Genomic DNA, 20926 nt, shown 5'->3' on the forward strand with positions numbered 1-20926 from the left:
AGAAACTAATTGTACTTCTGCATTCCCAGGATCTACAAGAGGTTTCCATTCCTGGTGTGGTGCAGGAGGACCTGGAGGCAGCAGGCATCTCCACAGTCGACCATCGCAGAGCTTCTGTTGAAGAGTCCCTGGAAAGCTTCAAGAAACAGAGACTCCATGAGGAGGAAAGACAGGAGGCGAGGAGGAGAAGAGACCTGGAGGAGCAGAGGATCAGACAGGAGGAAGAGGAGAGGAGGAGGAGGGCAGAGGAACTGAGGCTTCGTGAACTGGAGGAGGAGAGATGTCGCAAGCTACAGCAGGAAGAGGAAGAGAGGATGAAGAGGGAGGAGGAGGAGAGGAAGATCAGAGAGGAAGAAGAGAGGAGGCAGCGAGAGGAGGAAGAACGAATCAGGAGGATGGAGGAGGAAAGAAGGATGCGAGAAGAGGAGGAGCGTCGGCAGCGAGAGGAAGAGGAGGAGAGGAGACGACTGGAAGAGCAGAGGAGGAAAGAGGAAGAGGAGAGGAAGAGACGAGAGGAGGAGGAACGGAGGAAGAAGGAGGAGGAGGCCAGGAGGCAGCAGGAGCTGGAGGCCGAGAGGAAGAGGAAGCTAAAAGAGGAGGAAGAGGAAAGAAAGAAGAAGGAGGAAGCAGAGAAACTGAAGTTGCGGGAGCTGGAGGAAAAGAAAAAACTGGACGCAGAGGAGAGAATACGAAAAGAAGAAGAGGAGGAGCAGAGGAGGATGTCATTAGAGGAGGCTGATGGAAGCTCTGACCCACAGGAGAGGAAGAGGAGAGCTGAGGAGCTTCGCTGGAAGGAGATGGAGGAGAGACAGAGGCCTTTCTCTTTCAAAGTTTCCTCTGGAGAGAAACAGATTCTCTTCCAGAAGGTCAACCTGACACCTGTTACGCCGGCGTCCAGCCACCAGAGTGCTGCTGTCACTGATCAAAGAGAAGGAGCTAATAAGACCTCCTCCTCTGAAGCACCAGACTCCCCAAACCTGCCAACGTCTCCATATGTCCCCCACACAGCCATCTTAGTGACAGGCGCCCAGCTCTGCGGGACAGCTGTCAATCTAGACCAGATCAAAGACACTGCATGCAAATCCCTGCTGGGTTTGGGAGAGGATAGAAAGGCCCAGGGAACACCGCCGACGAAGACCAAGACCTCTCCCGACCGCAAGTCTGGAAAAACCAAATCACTCAACGAGTCGGCGCTCTCCACTGACCAGTCCAGTGCAGCCGTCCTGGCCGAATGGGCGAGTATCAGATCAAAGATTTTCAAGGGTGTAGAGGATGGGAAGTATGAAGAGTACCCAGACCCGAGTAGGAACCAGCCTCAGCCCAGCACTGAGGAACAGCCTGCGTTTGCTCACACAAACCTCAGGAAGACCATGTCCGCCAGCGCCAAGTTCTCCATCACCCCTGCAAAGAAGAAGTTTGGAGATTCAAATAGAAACTCTGAGGTGTTTGGTCCAGATGAAAAGGAGGCGGCAGAGGAAGCTACTCCATCTAAAAGCCCCACCGCAGCCTCCCCATCTCCAAGCAGTAAACCTCAGACCAGGACAGGTAAAACTGTCCGCATTGTAGAAAGAGGGTCAGAGGAGTGTATGTTTGCCAAAGATCTCCCCTCTTTCCTGGTTCCCAGCCCTGGAGCCAAACCTGAGGGGGCAGAGCTGAAGAGCAGAGTTCACAGTGAGACGGAGGCATCTGAAAGCAGAGAGGAGGCGGAGGAGCGAGGACAGGACGGTGAGGACAAACCATCTCCTTTTGGCATAAAGCTGAGAAGAACCAACTACTCCCTGCGTTTCCACAGCGAACAATCCACAGAGAAAAGGAAGAAACGCTACAGTGCTGGGGACAGCTTTGATGGCGTCCCTTCACCTCTCACCCCCATCGAGCCAGACTCCGATGCCTCCTCTGTCTTTTCTGACAAATCCAGTCCCTCGTCGCCTCAGAAAGAAGGTGCGGTCGGCAAGTACTTACAAGCCTCTGCCTCCCCTCGGGGTAAACTGGGTAAGTCTGCCAGTTCGACTGCACACAGCGAAAGTGAGAAAGTGATTTCAAAGCCGCCGGTTTACCGAAGACCGACGACGTCACCAAAACCTGCTGGTGCAGTCCCAACACCTCCTCCATCGCCGCTACCTAAAGCGGTCCATGGGCCTCCCAGTGATGACATGAACCAGAGGACAGGAGGCGCAGATTCTTCCAGTCATGAGCAACCGAGCAGGAGCGAGGAACCATCAGCGGTGTCCCAACTGCGCAGGAGCAGCCACGGTCAAGTTCAAGGAGAAGAGGAACCGAAGGAGAAAAGATCATTCTTCCCCTCCATTAACATACCCTGGAGAGAGAAGGCAGACAGAAAGACAGAGCTCATCAGACGAGGTCAGTCTCAGTTTCATTATTGACCTTGCTCTTAGTTAGCTGAAATGAATTCGGAAATATTCGGTTGCTTGCTGATTGTTAGATGAGACAAGAGACACCACTCAAATATGAAATAAAGGAAGCAGCAGTTAGCTTAGCCTGGCAAAAGAAAGAAAAAAATGGGCAAAAACAACAAACTGTGGGGGCAAAATAAAATCCTGACATCCATCCCCACACATATTCAACACCATTAACACCTTCAACTCTGTGAGTCTTGGGTCCGTTGACTAGCAAACATTGAGACATTCGTGTTGGAGGTGAGAAAAAATATCTGAGACTCTCCACAACTCAAACAGAGCTTAGAGAAGAAGAGCACTTTGTTCCTTTTAGGTAGTTGTGCCAGCATATGCCAAGCTAAGCTAACCACGTCCTGAGTTTTGCATCCCATAGAAGTGAACAGATATTGAAACGATAAGAATCTCATGTAACTCTTGGTAAGAAAACAAATAAATGCACTTGCGCCTGCTTGCGTCTTGACAACATTTAGGACATGAAAAATCACATTTCTCACAGCGCGATATCACAACCTTACAAATACTGTACAGGCAGTAGTATCAAAGATTTTAAACCATATTTAGCCAAAGTAATACCCCGATGTGCATGTCTTGCCCTGCAGAAAAACCATCCCTACAGAGCCGCCACTCACTGGACAGCGCGAAGGTCCAGGATAAGGAGGCCGGGCCCTTATGGATCACTCTGGCTCTACAGAAGCAGAAGGGCTTCAGAGAGCAGCAGCAGAACCGAGAAGAGCGTCGCAGCCAAAGAGAGGCCAAACTGGCAGAAAAACAAGCCAGAGAGAGAGACAGCGTATGTGCCCCAGATCTCCCTCTTTACCCACTTTCTCCTAATCTGCGTTACATAGTTTCCCTCTGCTGAAAGAATCATAAATCTCAGTTGCAGGTTACGCCGGTGAGCCCCACGGAGAGCAAAGGAAGCGGCAGCACCAGTCCTTCTTCTAAACCTCAGACACCAGAGGAGCCCAAGAGACCCGACAGTCTCCTGGGACGATTTGACCGCCGAGAACACCTGAAAAAGGCCAACACATTACCGAGCTCTGTCACCGGTAAGAATCTGCACATTATATTAAAGCTGATGCACAATCTCAGATAAGTGATGAATGATTTAAGCCATTTTTTTAAACAAAGGCAACAATAACAATTCTGAGGATGAACTGCTGTTCTTTGCTCTCTTTCACTTTGACAATTGTTTAACCTTTTGAGAAAATTTGGGGTGGGTTTTTTGCTCCTGTGACATTTTTTTATTGCAATATCAAGTCCTGCGCCTCTATGGAAACAACACAACCATGGCTGGAAGTAGAGAACTATAACCTTGAAATGTGTTTTGTGCAACATAGCATAGTTAGAAGGCCATAAGTCATGAAAAAGTTGAATTTCTTTGGTTATTTCACAAAAGAAGAAAATAAAAAATGGAATTGACATTTACAATACTTTTCCAAGTGTCCAGAGGTGGAAAAATGGAGCTTCACATGCTGTAAATAGACTGTTTGATAAGGTCTAGTCACATTTTCACACATTTCAACTCAACTCTACAAAGATGTTTCTCTATGCTGAATGTAACTTCCAACAATTTGTGGACAACTTGCTCCACTGTATACAGTTTTTGGGCCGAGTTGCATTCAATTCATCGATGAAGTGTGTTTTATTCCCCTCTCAGTTGTACTTGTTATCTCTTCTCTGCTTTTTGCAAAGGCAACCTGCATTTTACTGACAAAAAATTACACTTTTTTTTCCAGCCGGCTTCTCAGTTGTGCCCACTTTATTTACTCAATTTTGTGCAGATGGTTTATTCTTGGTAAATTTTCCTAGTAGAACCACACGATACATTCACCATCAGAAAGTAAAAAAATGCGATGATTATGCCTGTTGAGCAGTTTCTTGCTATGACAAATGGATGGTTTTGGGGGTTCATTTTTTAAAAAAATTAAAAACATCACCTTGGGCTGTATGAAACTGCCCTTGATGCCCTCGTGAAGACAAAATTAGACAAAAATTTAAAGATTAATTGTTCATAAAAGTCCTTGTCATTTGGAGCTAACCAGTTTTTCTCCTGGATTTGTTGTTTCAGTTGAGATTGCAGACTCCACACCGTCGCCACCTGCTGTCAAGGAGGTGTCAAAGCGCTTCCCCTCCAGTGACTCTCCACAGGTGTCCACAGAGCCGGCATGGCTGGCACTCGCCAAACGAAAGGCCAAAGCCTGGAGCGACTGTCCTCAGATCATCAAATAACACCCCACCGCAGCTTCCGACAGGGCTCCAGCCGGCATCGACACTGCACACTGCCCACGGACTCCGAAGCTCCCGGAGAGCCGCCGTCACCTGCCCCCGTTCCTCCCCAAAACGTCCACGTCTCGTCTCTCACCTTGAAACCTCGTCCTGACTGTGAAACAAGTAAAGCCCTCCATCACCTCCACACACTGGCTGGTACTATTATCATGGTAAAGTGCGCTTCACATTCAAATAGTCCAATACAATCGCACAGATATATGTAAACAATTGTGGCAAGCATGCACACAAAGTATATGTCCCCCAAAAGACCGAGTCCTCAGCAGCCAATCACAGCCATGGCTGGCTACTGCAATAGCCAATCCCGTTTTTTTTTTTTTTTTTTTTAAATTTTATTTTGTAGCCAACTGTGTCACCATGGTTGTATATAAATAATTCACTCAACACAACTTAACACTTCTTGTGTTAGCGAGGTGAAGCTCTGACGTATGACGGTGTTTAATCAACAGAGGGTAACTGTCTGAATCGTGTTTTAAGGGCTACCAGTAAAAATAAGAACTCAGCATGACGCAGCTGAATCTGCTTCTGGACAGCTGATGGAAGTGTTACAGGCATCTCCTCTGCCCTCCTCTGTATTATTTATGTAAAGCAGCAGATTTATCTCTGAGCCTTGTTTGTCATGTACAAAAGACGCCTTTTTTTTTTTTTTTTTTTAAACAAACAAACAAAAAAAACTCATACTGGAAACCTTAGCATAACAACTCTCACTGTGTCCGTGATGACTGTGATAGCTGCCCAGGAAGCTATTGTATAATTTTTTGCCATTTAAAAGAAACAGAAACTGTCATGAACACACACGGTGGGTGCACCTAAACACAGCACTGAAGACCACAAGTGTTACTGGGCATTTACGGTGAACTTAACGTCGTCCTCACAGCTGCGCGATGACGCAATTTTTATTTTTATTTTTATTTTTTTCTGCTTCGCTGACGGAGACAGACGCAACACCTGCTTGCTGTAACCTACGGTTCTGGTAGCTGTCCTCCTGTAACACACTTGTGTTTGTAGGCCATCACTTCCTCTTTAATGTGATCTAAGCATTTCCTCTATGAAAGAAAAAAAAAAAAACATTCTTATTTGCAGACACTCACTTCAATGATCTGTACGTATGTATGTACTGTATGTAAGTGGAAGGCGTCACCAGAGCTTCGGTCGGAAAGGAGTCACTTTGTCATTTTGTTTTTAACTTTGGTCGTGCACAATAGTGTAGTGTACGCAGTGTTATATGTAACAAAAAAAAATGTTTGGTATTATTTGCACTTTTTTGTCCCACTTAGAGATATTCATGAGAAAATTCTTAAAGAGATACAAAATGTTATGAATAATGTAAATTAAATACTGATGTCTGAACCACAAGACCGTGGGTTCATTATTTCTCTGTTCCAGATCTTAAACCCTTAATTAAAATCTTATTTCCCACAGCAGCCTCACTGCTCTGACACAGAAACTGTTTATTATAAAAACCAGTGCAGAGGGAGACGCATTAAATCCTTCTATGTTTTCTCTTCGACGGTCAGTTTTAAACAATACACATAATCATTACGACACCCGATGACGAGAGACTGTTCCCACACCACTGGGGATGAAAACAGCTCTCCGGGCAGAACGAACGAGGCCAGCATTTGTCCATTTTGTCCATCCAGGATCCACACTGTGCCGTCTGTGGAGGCCAAACCCACCAGAGCCCCCGTCCTGCCCACAGCGGAGCCGCCAAACACACATGGAGAGGAGTAAACCTTCCCTGTGGTCTGAAAAGTCCAAACTAAAGAGCCGTCTGCGCAGTTCAGACAGTACAGGCGGCCGTCGTGTGATCCGCACAGAAGCTTCTGCTGGTCTGGAGTGACGCACGGAGACGAGAAGACCGGAGCCTTTGTCAGAAACTGCCACAGCTGCAGAGAAACACAAAAGTCAAGTCACACAAGCAAGTATTACAGTATTTTACAACAGACAAAAGCTGTAATGCTTAAAATCTCCGCCTAGGTTGGTTCAGCAACACTAGCGGTTACTGGTGTCATTTAATACTGAACATTATTTGGCAACTAGCTTGTCAGAAATATGGCATAGAAATAGCAGGAAATGTTGGATTAGCATTAGCATTGACTTAATACAGCTCTGGTACGGCTGTAGAAGAGCAGAAAAAGCGCAGCTGTTATAAACATGATGCTCATTTATGCAAATGGTGGAATTTGCCACAAACGATGGTAATCCAAAATAATATGTTTTGGGCTTTTTTTGCCTATTTTATCGAGACAGCTGAAGAGAAACAGATAGACTGGCATGAAGCAAATCAAACTCAAGCTGTTGGAGTAAAGTCAGCATCAGTACATGATGGAGAGGTTACTAATAAATACAGTATAAATGCATTTAATGCATTACTGAAACAAATCAGACTATAATTAGTTGTAAAGACAGGTTTTGAATTGATTATAATTTGCATACAAAACACAAAATAAGCCCACACAGCACCAATAAACAAACATCTGCAAGAAATTTGTGCTAAATTACGCATTAGCTGTATCAGAACGTCACAAAAATCTACATTAATCAGCCACAACAATAAAACCGCCCACCTAATCTGTTTATTTTATTTGTTAAATTTCAGGATTCAGAAAATTATTCAGACTAGTGCTGTACATTAGTTTAATTGATATTTTACCTCATCAATCTACACTCAATAGCCCATAATGGAAACCTGGAAATGCATTATGAATTTCTGCAAATATATTCAGTCAAAAACTGACATGTTTTATTTACAAAACTATTCAGAGCTTTTCCTGTAGAAAACACACACACACACACACACACATTTCAGGTTTTGCATTTAAAATATTAAACTCCTGTAACACGAGTCTGATTCTGCTGCTCACCAGTTTCCCGGAGCTGCTGAAGCAGCAGATGTTTCCGTCCACTGAGCCGATAACAACGTGACCTGAGCAGCTGCTGGGTGACGAGAAAAGAGGAACGTCTGTACAGTACGACCACAAGACGTCTCCACTGTCCTGGAAAAAAGAAACACTCATAAGACATCCAGAGAAGGAAGGCAGTTTATATCCTTTGTGTTTCTTTTCAATAAAAATAATGATGTAAAATGTGTGATTTCAAATAGCTTTTACACCCTAAAAGACTTCAGGTGATTCAGTGTAAAGGCAGAGGGAAGACAATGTCCTCTTCTTGGTTCCACTTATTCAACAGTGATGTGTACAGATCTTCACTCACAGGGTTTAAACAGAGCAGACGTCCTCCCAGCGTCGCCACATAAAGCCTTCTGAGGGACGAGTTTAGGTGTGGAGACGAAAACACAGCTCCACCTCCACAGTGGCGCTTCCAGACACACTGTCGAGCCTGAAAACACAAACAAAAAATAGTCTAGTCACCCACACAGAGGGACGAGTAACGAAGGACCAGTCAGTGAAGGACGTTCTACCACAGCTCAGAAATGAACACATACTAACACAAGAAAATAAAAACTGTTCAGTTTATTGTCATTCAAACAAAAACATGAAGGGATTAAATTCATAACCCATGTCCAGCATCATAAAGAATAAATAGTCTATCTATCTATCTATCTATCTATCTATCTATCTATCTATCTATCTATCTATCTATCTATCTATCTATCTATCTATCTATCTATCTATCTATCTATCTATCTATCTATCTATCTATCTATCTATCTATCTATCTATCTATCTATCTAACTACCTACCTACCTATCTATCTATCTATCTAATAGGACACAGCAAAAAAGAAAAAAGAGGATCATGTTAATAAATCAATAGTGCACCAATAACCAAATGCAAAACTCTACAATCAATCAATGGATAAATGAAAGGCTAATCAATGAGTGACGCTACGGATGGAACCAATGATACAGGTCGATGAGTGAGCTGAATATAATCATTTATTCATGCCAAATGAAGCAGCAACGATTAATTGAATAGTTGTCAGCTATTAAAAATTGGGGAAAAAAAAGTCTAAATTCTCTTAGTGCATCCTCCTAAATTGGGATATTTCCTAGTTTCTTGATTCCACTGTGACAGTAGATTGAATATCTGTGGGTTGTGTGGAAAACCAGACATTTGAGGACGTCATCTGGGGCGTAGGGAAACAGTAATCAATATATATATATATATATATATATATATATATATATACATATATATATATATATATATATATATATATATATATATATATATATATATATATATATATATATATATTTTTTTTTTTTTTTTTTTTTTTAAACAATTTTCTGATATTTTATAGACCTAACAACTAAGCAACAAATCGAGAAAATGATCAAACTAGTTGCCTAATTGTCTTGCTGAGAATGTACTTTAAATATCTGAGGCTGGATTCCACAGTCATTACCAATCTGTGATTTTTTTGGAATGACTAGCACCTTCATATCGCTTCAGGTCAAACACACTCACCTGTGGGTTCAGGGCGTAAACATTCCCATCGTGTGATCCCACTATAACCAGACCAGTCTGAGGATCCACAGCAGGACAGCTCTTCACTGCGTCTCCCGTCTCAAACGTCCACCTCGTCTTTCCAGATTTGGCACACAAGAAGTGCACACAGGCGTCATAGCAACCTGAGGAAGGAAACTCCAAAATATAATATTCCATGAGGCCGATAACCGCTAAAATGTTTTGATGAGAGATTCAGAGAGCCGATACTGACCCACGACAACGAGACTTCCACAGTGAGACACGGCAACTGAGGCCTCGATTCTGTCCCCCAGAACTCGCTCCCACAGAAGGCTCCCAGTGGTCAGGTCTAAAGACTGGATCCTGTGGGAGTGTGAGCCGATGAACACTGTTGTTTTTGACCTCTGACTTGTCTCATCTTCTACTAGGAGCACCGGAGAGGCATCCACACATCTGCCTGTGTCTGACGACCAGCTCAGACTGAGACCTACATCAGCATCTCTATGTTTATTGCCAGAATTATTTTCTCCAAGTTTGTCGGCTTGCATGGATTTATTATTCTCTGTATTCCTGAAGTTGAGCTCTATAATCTCGCCTGCTCGTCTTATAACTTTAAGAGCTCGTTTCTCCGCCTGAAAGCTCTCGGCTGCTGTAACATCTTTGCGCTCCTTCTTCACCGGAGCCACAGAGGGGGGATCAGTGTGTCGTTTCTTGGCCTCGGACGGTGGTGAGGAGATGCTCTCAGGCCAGAGCTTCTGTGTTAGTTTGGCGACATGGTGCAGAACGTCAGCGAATGTCCCATCAAGCATAACCTCCAAAAGCTCTGGCGAGGTGACTCCAACAGCAGAGAGGATGTCTTCACAGAGACGCAGTGCCTTCAGAGAATCTCCTCCACTGAACAGGAAGTTAGATTCTTCGTCGAGGGTCGCATCTGCAGCGAGACCTAAAGTATCCTGTTGATACATGGTTGAAAATATGGTGTGCACATACACAGACAACAAGGTCAGAATCCATTTTTATTATGTTTTCTATGAGTCCTAAACATGAATGTGTGAAGAAAAAAATCTGAAAATATAAAGACTACATCAACTCTGTTGGAGCCAAAATATGATCTCTCTGTTTTGATTATTGTGAGTGTCGGTATGACTGCGTGGGTGTGGCTTTAGGAGCCACGGGGTTGTCCACCGTGGGGAGTGGACTGCACATATACCGGCTAATGAATTAATGAAGGCAGGTGTGTAGTTTGGAGAATGAAGCCCAACAGTTTTCGACCGTGTTCAAACGCCGTGTCAAGCGGGTGAATGTTGTCAGGTTGTATAATTTTGGTTTATTGGAGACTAACAGTTGACTGAATGATAACTTGCCTGCAATTGCCGTCAATAAATGAAACGTCCAGTACAAACGAGCAGAGACACTGTTTTAATTTGAAGCGTCAGACTAAGGACACCAACTGCCACCTCAGTGACTACAGGTAAAGTCACTACACAAAAGTCGACAAACTGGCTTATTGTTGAGAACACGAACTATTAAGTTGAAAGCCAGGAAGAGGGTCACCGTTGGACGTTTCAGGCTCCGGAAAAAGTGCAGCTCGCTGAGGACAGCGCTGGATTTATTGTCCTATTGAACAACTGCTGATCGCTGAGGACATCGCTGGATTTATTGTCCTATTGAACAACTGCTGATCGCTGAGGACATCGCTGGATTTGTTGTCCTATTGAACAACTGCTGATCGCTGAGGACATCGCTGGATTTATTGTCCTATTGAACAACTGCTGATCGCTGAGGACAGCGCTGGATCGGAGCTGTGGGATGTGAAGACGACACTGCTGGGCCATGCTGTTTACTTCAGACAAGAACGCATCGTTTGGACGGACAGTCGGCACATACAGCGTATGGACAACAGGTATGTTGCACTACCAACACAATACACGGGCATAATTAACTATAAACAATTGTGTGCACACACAGGGCCGTTTTCCTGAAATAAAGGGAAAGAGATAAATCCAATGCATTGGTAACGACCTGAACTCGAACTGAAATAATTGTGACGTGTTCTATTTGTGAACTGAGGTGTGTGTTATATTGGTGAAGGTATTTGTGATTCAAACTTGAAACAACAACCCCCCCCCCGTATTTTTCGGCTCTGTCAGTCATTGAAAACTGCAGATGCAGAGAGAGTTTTCTTCCTGAAGGGGGTTTGGACAGCAGCAGCTCGGCTGTATCTAAAGCTACAGACACTGAAGCAGCCTGTGTAAAATAAGGCAAAAAGCAGGGATTACACGGTCAGTGCGAAATGAACATCTGTTAAAGACACATTCTGGGGACATTTGAGACATCCCTTCATTTGCTGAACAGGGGCACAATATGTAACTATTAAAGGTTCAGTTATGTAATCAAAAGTGGAAATACCTGCCACAAAGCCTGAAGAGTTTCCTTTAGTTTGCTGGCATCTTCCCATGAAGGCTCTAAAGGCTTCCTCTTTCTTTCATATATTCTCATAAGTGCCTCCATGTCTACTTTGCCTGTCAAAAAGTAAACATAATGGTCAATGGATGAACTGCTTTCTTGTCAGTAGTGACGGTGTGATTAATGCTCACCATGAGGAGTCAGACATAATGCTGGGACGAGCACCAGAGTGTCGGGAACGCTGTGAGGAGGCAGCAGCAGAGACAGCTGGCTCAGAATGACCCTTTTCAGATGTCTGTCTGCACCGTTCTCATCCAGGTGGTGTTCAGTAGAAGAGGGCGGCTTCTCCTGACGCTCACTTAAAGCTGAGGGAGTTTGTTCTGCACGCTGCTGCACTGACGAGGAGGTAGAGGCTGCTGCATGGTCTCCAGATGTTGAAGCCACGATGAAGGCCAGAAGTCGAACGTCTTCGTACAGACCCACAGCACAGGCCTCCACCTGAGGCAGACTCAGCATGAGCTGGAGGAGGGACATCAGGTCAGCACCTGAACTTTCCTTCAATTTAGATCAGCAGTTTTCAAATGTTTTGGCACCCAGCCCCCAAAAGAACAGTATCAGAGACTCACAACCCATCTGTGGATTTGGTTGAATCATCTAAACCCATACATGAACACTAAAAGGCCTATTCAAACATAGACATCACTACACAAAGAACAGAACTGGCCGACAACCACAAAAACATGAAACACTGAACATAAATAATATAAAAACATTGTGTATATTTGTCAAAATGTACACAGAAAAACATCCTACTTGCTGCAAGCTGTCCAAGTTCACCCGTTTCCCGTTGCGTTTGACCATTCTGTCCTTCCTCCCCTGATAGTACAGCTGAGTGTCTTCAACAGTCGCCCGGTCTCCAGTCGCTCTCATCGTCCCGGCAACAACAGCATCCTCATCGTCCAGGAGACACACTCTGTTCTCTCCACCTGCACCAACAGTTGTATGGCTCCATCTGGATTTTGTTCTGACCTCAGTGAGCTTTATTTGTTAAACGCTCTTTGGCATTTCCTCACCTATGAACACTTGTCCTTCACCCTCTGTAACTATGCAGCCATGTTCATCTCTGACTTCCACTACCGTGTCCATCAGAGGAGACCCGAGAGGCACAGAGGACATCCTGCTGAAAGTTTTGTAATGTTAAATTCAGATTTTAACATATTTAAAATCAACAACCAGATGTCATTTTTCACATCTTTAAAAGGAGAACACTCACGTGTTGCTGGATTGCAGCAGAGACTCTGGTATTTTGTAACAGCAGGCCCAGCAGGAAACCTCAGTAATACCATAGATGTTGTAGATGCAGGTCTTATTGTCCTCGTGTCTCCAGCTCCTGAGCAGAGCCGGCAATGGACAGGCTTCTCCACCCAGAGCCAAAACCCGCAGTGAGGAGTCAGACGACAACACGTCCTGTTTCAGAATACGATGGCCAAAGCGCAGCAGCAGAGTGGGTGTGACCTGTGGAAATAAAAAGTAGCACATCGTACAAACTAACAAAACTGTCTCCTCTAAAACGGCGTCTCTAGCAGGTCAACTCTTGCCTGTAGGACGGTCGTCTTGTGATCTTTGAACAACAACTGAGCCAGTCGGTTGGGGATTTTCTTGATCAATGCAGGGACAATGAGGAGTCGAGCCCCAGATGATAAAGCCAGAAAAATGTCCACCACAGAAGGGTCAAAGGTTAAAGGAGAGGCGAAGAAAACCACATCATCAGCACGCATCTGAAACAAAGACCTGAGCAGAGCAACTTCTTTTAAACAGATATCAAAGCAATGATATTCCAGAGCAAAAAATAAATGCAAACAGGTACCTGTGCTTACCTCAGATGCAGTATATTTGGGAGTATACACTTGTGTGGAACCCTCACGGTCTTTGGAAGGCCTGTTGTTCCAGATGTGTGCAGCACGTAAGCCAAATCCGTGCAGCCCACGTCCTGTTTTAACACAACTGCATCATCTGATGTTGGAGATCTTGAGCGTTGTTTATGCTCAGTGACTGACAGCTGCCCGATTCGTATCAGGGTCAGTTTGAACTTCGGCAGCTCCACACAAACCTCCACAGTTACATGTTCGACGAGAGCTGTCTGGAATTGCTTTATGGGGAAGAGAAAGAACTAAATGTAAATAATAATGAACAGGATGGAATTTCTAAATCAGCTTTGATACAAGAAACAACAAGCTCAAAGCAATAAAGCGGGACTATATGAGCTCTACATTTAGCTTATCGACATATTAAATCTGCAGCAATTTGTGTTGGAAGAAAAACAAAATACTGCAGTCAGTTTATTTATACTGTGCAGCTATAACACTATTTACAGAAAGTGGTTTTGTCTCATGTTTTTATTTAGTTTAGCTATTTTTTTTAAACTTAAGCCTGTTAAAACATAAATAGCACACGTTGCATTTTCAAAAATTTGTCATTATAACTGTATATATACATTGATAAAATATGAAATATTCAACCTGCAGCAGGTCCATCTTTACAACACAGTACTTGAGGCCACACTGGCTCATGAATCTGGCAGACAGAAGTCCAGGAGCTTCTGGGTCCAGTGGGACGTAAGCAGCAGATGACTGCAGGATCCTGGCAAACAACAAAGTAATATATGATTCATGATGTGTTCTGGAACAGTGATTCAGCTTGTTAAGTGCACATACTGCCCAGTATGCCGGTGTTGTGCCAAAAGCTGATTATTGCCCAGTTTGTATATGTCTACTGCTGCTTTAGTCGGGATAGTACAGTAAGAACGTGCAAAAACACAGAACTTTACGTCTGTGGTGATAGCAAAATTGTCTGTATGTATATGAAGCTTTTCTTGTAACTGAGTAATTTTGATCACAGAAATGCTTGCAGTTTTACAGTATAATCAGGCCTGATATTTATGATGATGGGAAATATTACAGTACTGTTTTGATTTTTAGACTGTATGTGTTTGTTATCCAATATCCTTATTTATACTCCTGAATTAATCAGTGAATAATATTATTTTACAGATGGGCTTTATATAGATCCTACAGGTTATAATCTCTACAACATAACCCTCAGGAATGAAATCAAGTCATTTTGGTGCACTAATAACATTCCTGTCACAATGTAGGCTCTAAAATGTGCAAAGTGGGAGAAATTACGGTGGCACACTTTATTACTTTAAAAAATGTCTCTTATGAATTGATTATCAAAATAGTTGATAACATATCGACAAAAAATTCAAGTAGAAAAAAATATAAGTGTGTAAATTCTTGCAAAACCAAACATGTTTCCTATTAAGTGGATAGACTGTCTTATGGGATTTGGAGGCATTTAAAAGAATCCTAAAGGATTCTGAGTTATTTATTGAGCGCTAAAAAATTGTTGCACATTTTAACTGCATAAAAACATATTTTTGTGTTGCTTGTTTTACTGTGAAAAATGCATTTTAATTTTACAGTAATCATATTGTGAAAACTAAAAAAAAAATTAATGTAGCTTGTATACCCAAATAGAACCACAATTATTTCTTAGAAAGTGAGAAAAAGTTGGAGAAATCTATATGAATCCAATAGTATTCTATTTGAAAATGTGAAAAACCTGAACGACTTCTTGACTAGAATAGTAATAACGTAACGCCAATGCAAAGATAGAAGTTTAATACCAATAGAGATTATTCCTTGCTGTCTGTTTGACCCAGATAACAGCAGCTGTAGATGGATATAAACGTGTGATGCAGCTTTAACAAGCAGCACTAAACCTGTCAGCAGCTGGTGTGTTTCCATGTGTCAGTCAGAACAACTACTCACCCCAGAATCCACACCGGTATGAGAACATCATCTCCGCCGTACAGTCCGATCAGGCCGTTGTTGGGAGAACAATTCTTCTGCAGAACTCCAGAGAGTTCAGCGGCGAGTTGAGCCACATCTCTGTACAGCAGAGTCTCCGGAGCTCCAGACACCGAGCCGCTGTATGTCACCGCTGCTCTGTCCGGGTACAGAGAGGCAGCGGCGGCTACGAGCTGCTGCAGCGTCCGGGGAGACATACCGAGGAGGGGAACGACTCCTCCTCTACCTACTCCTCCTCCAAAAAACGCTCAAAATATAAACACTTCAATTCAAATATTACTCTGTTGAGGCGAGACAGGTTTTGTTTACATCCAGTCGCACCACGCTTGTCGAGGGAAGATGACGTAGGACTGGAAAATGACGTCTAACCAATGACAGCCCCCTTGAAGCTCAGCTATGACAACAAACAATATGCAGTTTTACGCTTTAACCCTCCTGTTGTCCTCATTTACGGGCACCAAAAAATATTGTTTCCTTGTCTGAAAAAATTCAAAAATTCAGCAAAAAAAGTCCCCAAATTTCTGAAAATTTGCAAAACCTTCAGGAAGAAAATTCCAATAATTCCTTCAAAGTTTCCCTTAAATTTTTTTTTAATCCCCCAAATTTGGCAAAAAAAATTCTTGTAAATTTTTATTTAAAACAGCCATAAATTCTCAGAATTTATGGTTAACATTTTGGTGGTAGCTCATGTGGTAATGTCCCATTACTTTTTGCATCTATTACAGAGTAAATATTGAACTGAAAATTGCAAAACTTGTATAGAATAATGTCAAATAGATTGTTTCTCGTTGATTGACTGATTTCAACTATCTGTCATCTCAATAAAATTTGAACTACTTGTCCGCAAAATATTGGTTACGCTATTTTATCGCCGCTAACTCCGCTGATGAGTGAGCGCACATTGGAGTAGCTTCATTTCCCAGCGTCCTTGAAAGCAACAAGTGTCCACTGTCCAATCATGTTTCGCCATTTAGAGAAAGCGGAATCTTGAACCTAAAAGCGCCAGAAACTTTCTGCTGTTTTCACCGTCTGTTAACGCCAAGAAAAGACTTTCGTTTTTTTTTATTCCAAGAAACATGGATGCACTTTTAAAGAAACAATTACTGGACAATAACTTTAACTACAAAAGGTCACTGGATCGAATTATAGATAAGGTGTGTGGGACAATGAGGCTGTAGCGGTGGTTAACGTTAGCACGAAGTCAGTTAGCGTTAGCAGGAGGTTTGTTAGCGTTAGCTTGAGTTGGCTTTAAAACTGAGCTAATGCCGACTTGCTAACCTCTGCGGTTGTTTTCAACAGTATTCAAAACTTCAGGACCAATATGGAGGGGTAGACGTGGACCTCAGCGATATACAACCCCGGAGTAAGTGAACTGAAAAGCTTACATCAGAACGTTTCTGTCACTGGTTTAATCAAAGTGGCCGTTTGTACCGTTAGCAGCTAGTCGTGCTGCTAAAGTCGACAGAAGCAAAATAAACCGCGCTGACACAACGCGATCGAATCTGAAGGATGAATGCAATCAGATAAATGAGTTGACAGAATTTTGTTTGCATTCTTAGAATATTTCAATTGATAATGTTGGTTTGTAACGTTATTTTACTGCTACTGGCTGTTAAATTACTTGTTGAAAAATCGATGCATCACTTAACACAATATAGATATCAATTAGGGTTTGGATTTTGGTTTGTTTTGGTTTAAAGTCCCCATCACCCATGTTATATATATTTTTCATTTAAGTTTTCAACAATTTCTTCAATAACCATTCTACCTATAATAATCATAACGATAATGATTACACTTACTTTTACACAAACTTCTTAGACTTATACTTAATACACCTGTAGCATTTCTTATTTAGAATTCCCAGATTTAGATTTGTTTATTTATTCTTTTACTGCCTGTTGCTGCTAGCCACTGCTCTCTATACACCAAGTCAAATTCCTTGTGTGTACTCACTTGGCAATACAGGCTTTTCTAATTCTGATTCTGATAGTAATAGTAACTATAGTAACTATATTTCTGTAGCACTTTCCAAAACTAGAGTTAAAATGTACTTTACAAAACATTTATCTGTACAGATTTTTTGTAAAAGCAACAATAAAACATGATCAAACATTAGTGCTCACACAAAAGAATGTGACTGTGACTCATAAATGTCTTGCAAAACAAGACCGCAAAATATCAAAAAACAATCAAAAAATCAAAGAACAAAATGACAGTCCATTGCAGCGCCTAAGCCCCATTGCTTACCCAGTTACATCTATTCTTGCTCCTTTCCCAACCCTTTAGTGCACTAAGCTCCTTTTACACAGAAGGAAATCATCCCAGACCTGCTTACATTTTTACCTTTGCAGCTATTGAGTTATAAATGTAACCATTCAGTGAACGTCTGTGCTCTTCTAGTGAGGTAAAGTAATCTTGCTGCAATATTTGTGTGTACATATTAATCCAAATTGTGCTTTAGTGACACCTTGTGGTAGATGTTTTTTGTCACCAGGAGGCAGATTTACCTTAAGTTCTTATGCTTCTCACTCCATCTTTTTTGTAAAACAGCGACGCACTGGGTATTATGTGTGATACATCAAACACATTCTGTAGCATATAAACCCCTATGTTGGTTTCTAGACTAAATTGTTAATGAATTTGACAGATCAGTAATGGAAATAATTGTTGGAGGTGTACTTTTTTTTTTTTTTTTTTTTTTTTTTTTTTTAAAACCATTGCTTCAGTCCTGTAGTTGTAGCCTGATCTCATTGTGTGTCTTTTCTTTCTTCTATGTTTTCATGGTGAAGTACTTGGACGCTACATGGAGCAGTCAAAATTAAATCTGAGCAGGCTGGAATCTAAGGTTTGGGTCACTGTCTACATCCTCTGCAGCCATGTGTGACAAAATACAGTGGACTAAGAGAGCAGTTCCCTAGACTGTCTTGTCAGATATTAATGCTTTAATCACATATATTTTCTCCTCAGAGCATGACAGATTTGGGAGACGAGTCAAAAAGGGGTAAGGTTCCATAACCTAAAGTGAAAATAGCTGTGCACAGGGTTTGTTTTTTGTATCTTCCACCACTAATACCATTATTTTAACATTCACAGCACCGGACATTACACAAAACTCTCAGGTGAATATAACTACATTTATCAAACATCTCTGTACTTTATAACTAATAAATCATTAATTAGTTATGGTTTATTTTTAACAGTTGGACTTTACATATCAAGATGATAGAGCTAATGAGGCTTCTGATACCGTCACCCATTTGGAAGTGGACGATAAAAGTAAGAACATGAAGTCAATATCCTTCTAAACACTACACAACAGGACCAGTTACTGCAGAACTCAAAGTCAAAAAATGTATATATTTTCCAGATTTGTGTCCAGTAGAGATGCCTAGAAGTGAAGTGACTCAGCTGACCGTGAGCTCATTGGATGAGAGCCAGGGGAACTTTTCTCAGGTGGAGCTCCAACCTGAAGACGAAGACGAGGAACTGCAAATGTCTCTGAGCAGCCACGGCAGCTCTTTGGTGGAGCTCTACCCCAGCATGATAAGTCGAATAGGGAGGGCCTGGCATCGGCAGCACGTCTCTACAGCCGCCGACTCTGTGCTGAGGAGGTATCGCAGGTGGCGTCAGCAGTCAAACAGAAGCAATCCCAACTACACCTTCACGGTCCCGCTGAGACACACCAGCGGCAACTCCAAAAAGATGACCAGCAAGGAAAACCACAGCAAACCTGTAAAAAGGCAGTGCACAAGGACTGAAACAACCCCTCGGTCTCCTTTGCAGGTAGTCGCCGGTTTGCATGAATGGCAACCAAAGCAGCAGTCTCCTGGTAAGGAGAGAGGCTTGAAGCACCATGCTCCCCTCGCAATGGACTTCTCTGACATCTCCAAACCAAAAGAGATCTCACTGAACGAGACCTTCATCATGTCTCAGCAGTCCCCTCCCAAACTATCCTGGCCCAGAGAGCAGACTTCCATTTACACCGTCAGTCCTTCTCGACGTAACCATACCACTCCTAAAGCATCCATGGACTCATTCTTTAATTTCAAAAGGTCTCTTTCTGCACACTCGGTACAGACTGCTGGGTCTTCCATGTATCCATCAGAAACCAGTGCTATGAGAGAAAGACCTGATATCTACGGCTCTCCAGTCAGGCTGAGTCCCTTAAAAGCAAGAATGATGATGACCCTCAATAGGTCGCCTCATGCAGTTTCCAGAAGCCCCAAAGATTATTCAGTGGAATGCTACTCCAGAGAGTCAATGAGGCCCAGATCTCCTGCCGCCAGTCTGTCCACTCCTCCACAGAGGCCTGTTGTCCCACTGAGGATGCTTCACCATCAGGACTCCCATCAGCTGCACTCACCTCAGTCAACCGGTCGTCACAAGCTCAGACGGCACCTTTCCTTTGATTCGTCCCTGAATCCGATCCAGTACTCTCCAAAGAAAGTGGACGAGGATTTCATGAAACTTTACCACAAGTTTGTGTGCCAGAACAAATCGGCTTTCCTCAACGGGCCTCCCTGCCGTCTGTGTGCTCGAAACTCAGCAGCCAGCAGAGGCCACTCTTCCTCAGCCCTGGCTGCTCTCGCCCTGTCGCCCCACCGCTCCATCCTCAGAAAACGCCACAGAGAGTTGGGCCGGGACAGCCATCCACAGTCCAAACGTTTCAGGGAAGAGTACGGCGCATTCTCCCCAGGGTCCAGACGCCACAGGTGGGAGAGGCTGAGGCACTGTCTCTCTCCATCTGAAGTGGAGCTGCCTCACGGGGGCCTCTCCTATAGCTCCAGTAAACACGGCATGTTTCAACGGTGCAGCACTCAGCAGCCTCCAGCACAACAGGAATCCTGGATGAGTCAGCGCCTGCCTGTATCTGCAGCAGATTTTTCAGGCCTGGGTAAGCCACATTTAGAAACCACTCATTTATACTTAAGTCCCCATTTAAGTCTGCCTTTGTGCCATAACACATCCTCTCATCACTGACTGCTTAAATAATTAGTGTGCTTCATTTAACAGGGAATTCGCTGGAGACTAAAATGACCGGTGGCTACTCCCCCAGGTGATTATAATGTATTCCTGTTTACAGTATCCTGTGGTCTCCCTGCACTGCTGTGTTCTCATAATCACCTGCTCTTCCTCTTCTTCCAAAATGTGCAGAAAATGGCGATGAACAAGGATGATCAAGGAAGAACCTATAGAAGTTCAACAAGTTCCAGCGTGGAAAACTGTACATACTTGGTCAGGTACCTATGTTGAATAATTGTGTACCAGCTTGAATTTTTCAATACAAATCTTGGTGAAAAGTAGCTTGTGAAATCCAAATTGTACACATTTATGTCGATCACAAAACTGTTAAAAGCTCCGTGTCCATGTGTCTGTTTTAAACGTTTCAGTGATATACTCTCACATCCTCTTGTTACATTTTAGACTTCATCATTGCAAAGTTAATACATCGTTATGTTTATTTTTTAATGTCCAATATTAAAATAAAACCATTAATGTGAATGCT

The 20926-nt window shown here is 43.0% G+C and overlaps 3 protein-coding genes across 7 annotated transcripts in view; 2 read left to right on the forward strand and 1 right to left on the reverse strand.

The window, feature by feature from the left end:
* Positions 1-6059, forward strand: part of cracd (capping protein inhibiting regulator of actin dynamics) — a 24396-nt gene extending 18337 nt beyond the window's left edge. For both annotated transcript variants that reach the window (XM_055016640.1, XM_055016634.1), the window contains exons 6-9: positions 30-2361; positions 3017-3207; positions 3295-3463; positions 4486-6059. In XM_055016640.1, the coding sequence (XP_054872615.1) occupies positions 30-2361; positions 3017-3207; positions 3295-3463; positions 4486-4646 (2853 nt within the window). In that variant the 3' untranslated portion in view covers positions 4647-6059. The remainder of the gene's footprint in view (positions 1-29; positions 2362-3016; positions 3208-3294; positions 3464-4485) is intronic.
* aasdh (aminoadipate-semialdehyde dehydrogenase) lies at positions 5362-15759 on the reverse strand. 3 transcript variants are annotated; one of them, XM_023271809.3, is made up of 14 exons: positions 15379-15759; positions 14065-14185; positions 13423-13694; positions 13144-13336; positions 12819-13060; positions 12619-12722; positions 12359-12531; positions 11737-12064; positions 11549-11661; positions 9393-10092; positions 9140-9303; positions 7920-8045; positions 7571-7702; positions 5362-6592 (listed from the first exon to the last, which is right to left on the reverse strand). In XM_023271809.3, the coding sequence occupies exons 1-14, from the start codon at positions 15612-15614 to the stop codon at positions 6197-6199; spliced, it is 3300 nt and encodes a 1099-aa protein (XP_023127577.2). In that variant the 5' UTR covers positions 15615-15759; the 3' UTR covers positions 5362-6196. The 3 variants fall into 3 exon arrangements, with proteins under 3 accessions (XP_023127577.2, XP_035804753.2, XP_035804752.2); XM_035948860.2 differs by having other exon boundaries at positions 7571-7697; positions 12619-12725; XM_035948859.2 differs by having other exon boundaries at positions 12619-12725.
* si:dkeyp-117h8.4 (uncharacterized protein LOC572032 homolog) lies at positions 9639-20922 on the forward strand. Of its 2 annotated transcripts, none has more exons than XM_023271803.3 (9): positions 9639-11042; positions 16717-16780; positions 18210-18265; positions 18388-18421; positions 18514-18539; positions 18621-18696; positions 18788-20314; positions 20434-20476; positions 20575-20922. In XM_023271803.3, exons 3-9 carry the CDS (start codon positions 18224-18226, stop codon positions 20585-20587), a joined length of 1761 nt encoding a protein of 586 aa, XP_023127571.2. In that variant the 5' UTR covers positions 9639-11042; positions 16717-16780; positions 18210-18223; the 3' UTR covers positions 20588-20922. The 2 variants fall into 2 exon arrangements, with proteins under 2 accessions (XP_023127571.2, XP_023127570.1); XM_023271802.3 differs by lacking the exon at positions 9639-11042 and adding an exon at positions 16393-16571.
* Positions 20923-20926: the final 4 nt, after the last annotated feature.

This window comes from Amphiprion ocellaris, chromosome 2, assembly GCF_022539595.1.
Source record: "Amphiprion ocellaris isolate individual 3 ecotype Okinawa chromosome 2, ASM2253959v1, whole genome shotgun sequence".
Lineage (NCBI taxonomy): Eukaryota > Metazoa > Chordata > Actinopteri > Pomacentridae > Amphiprion > Amphiprion ocellaris.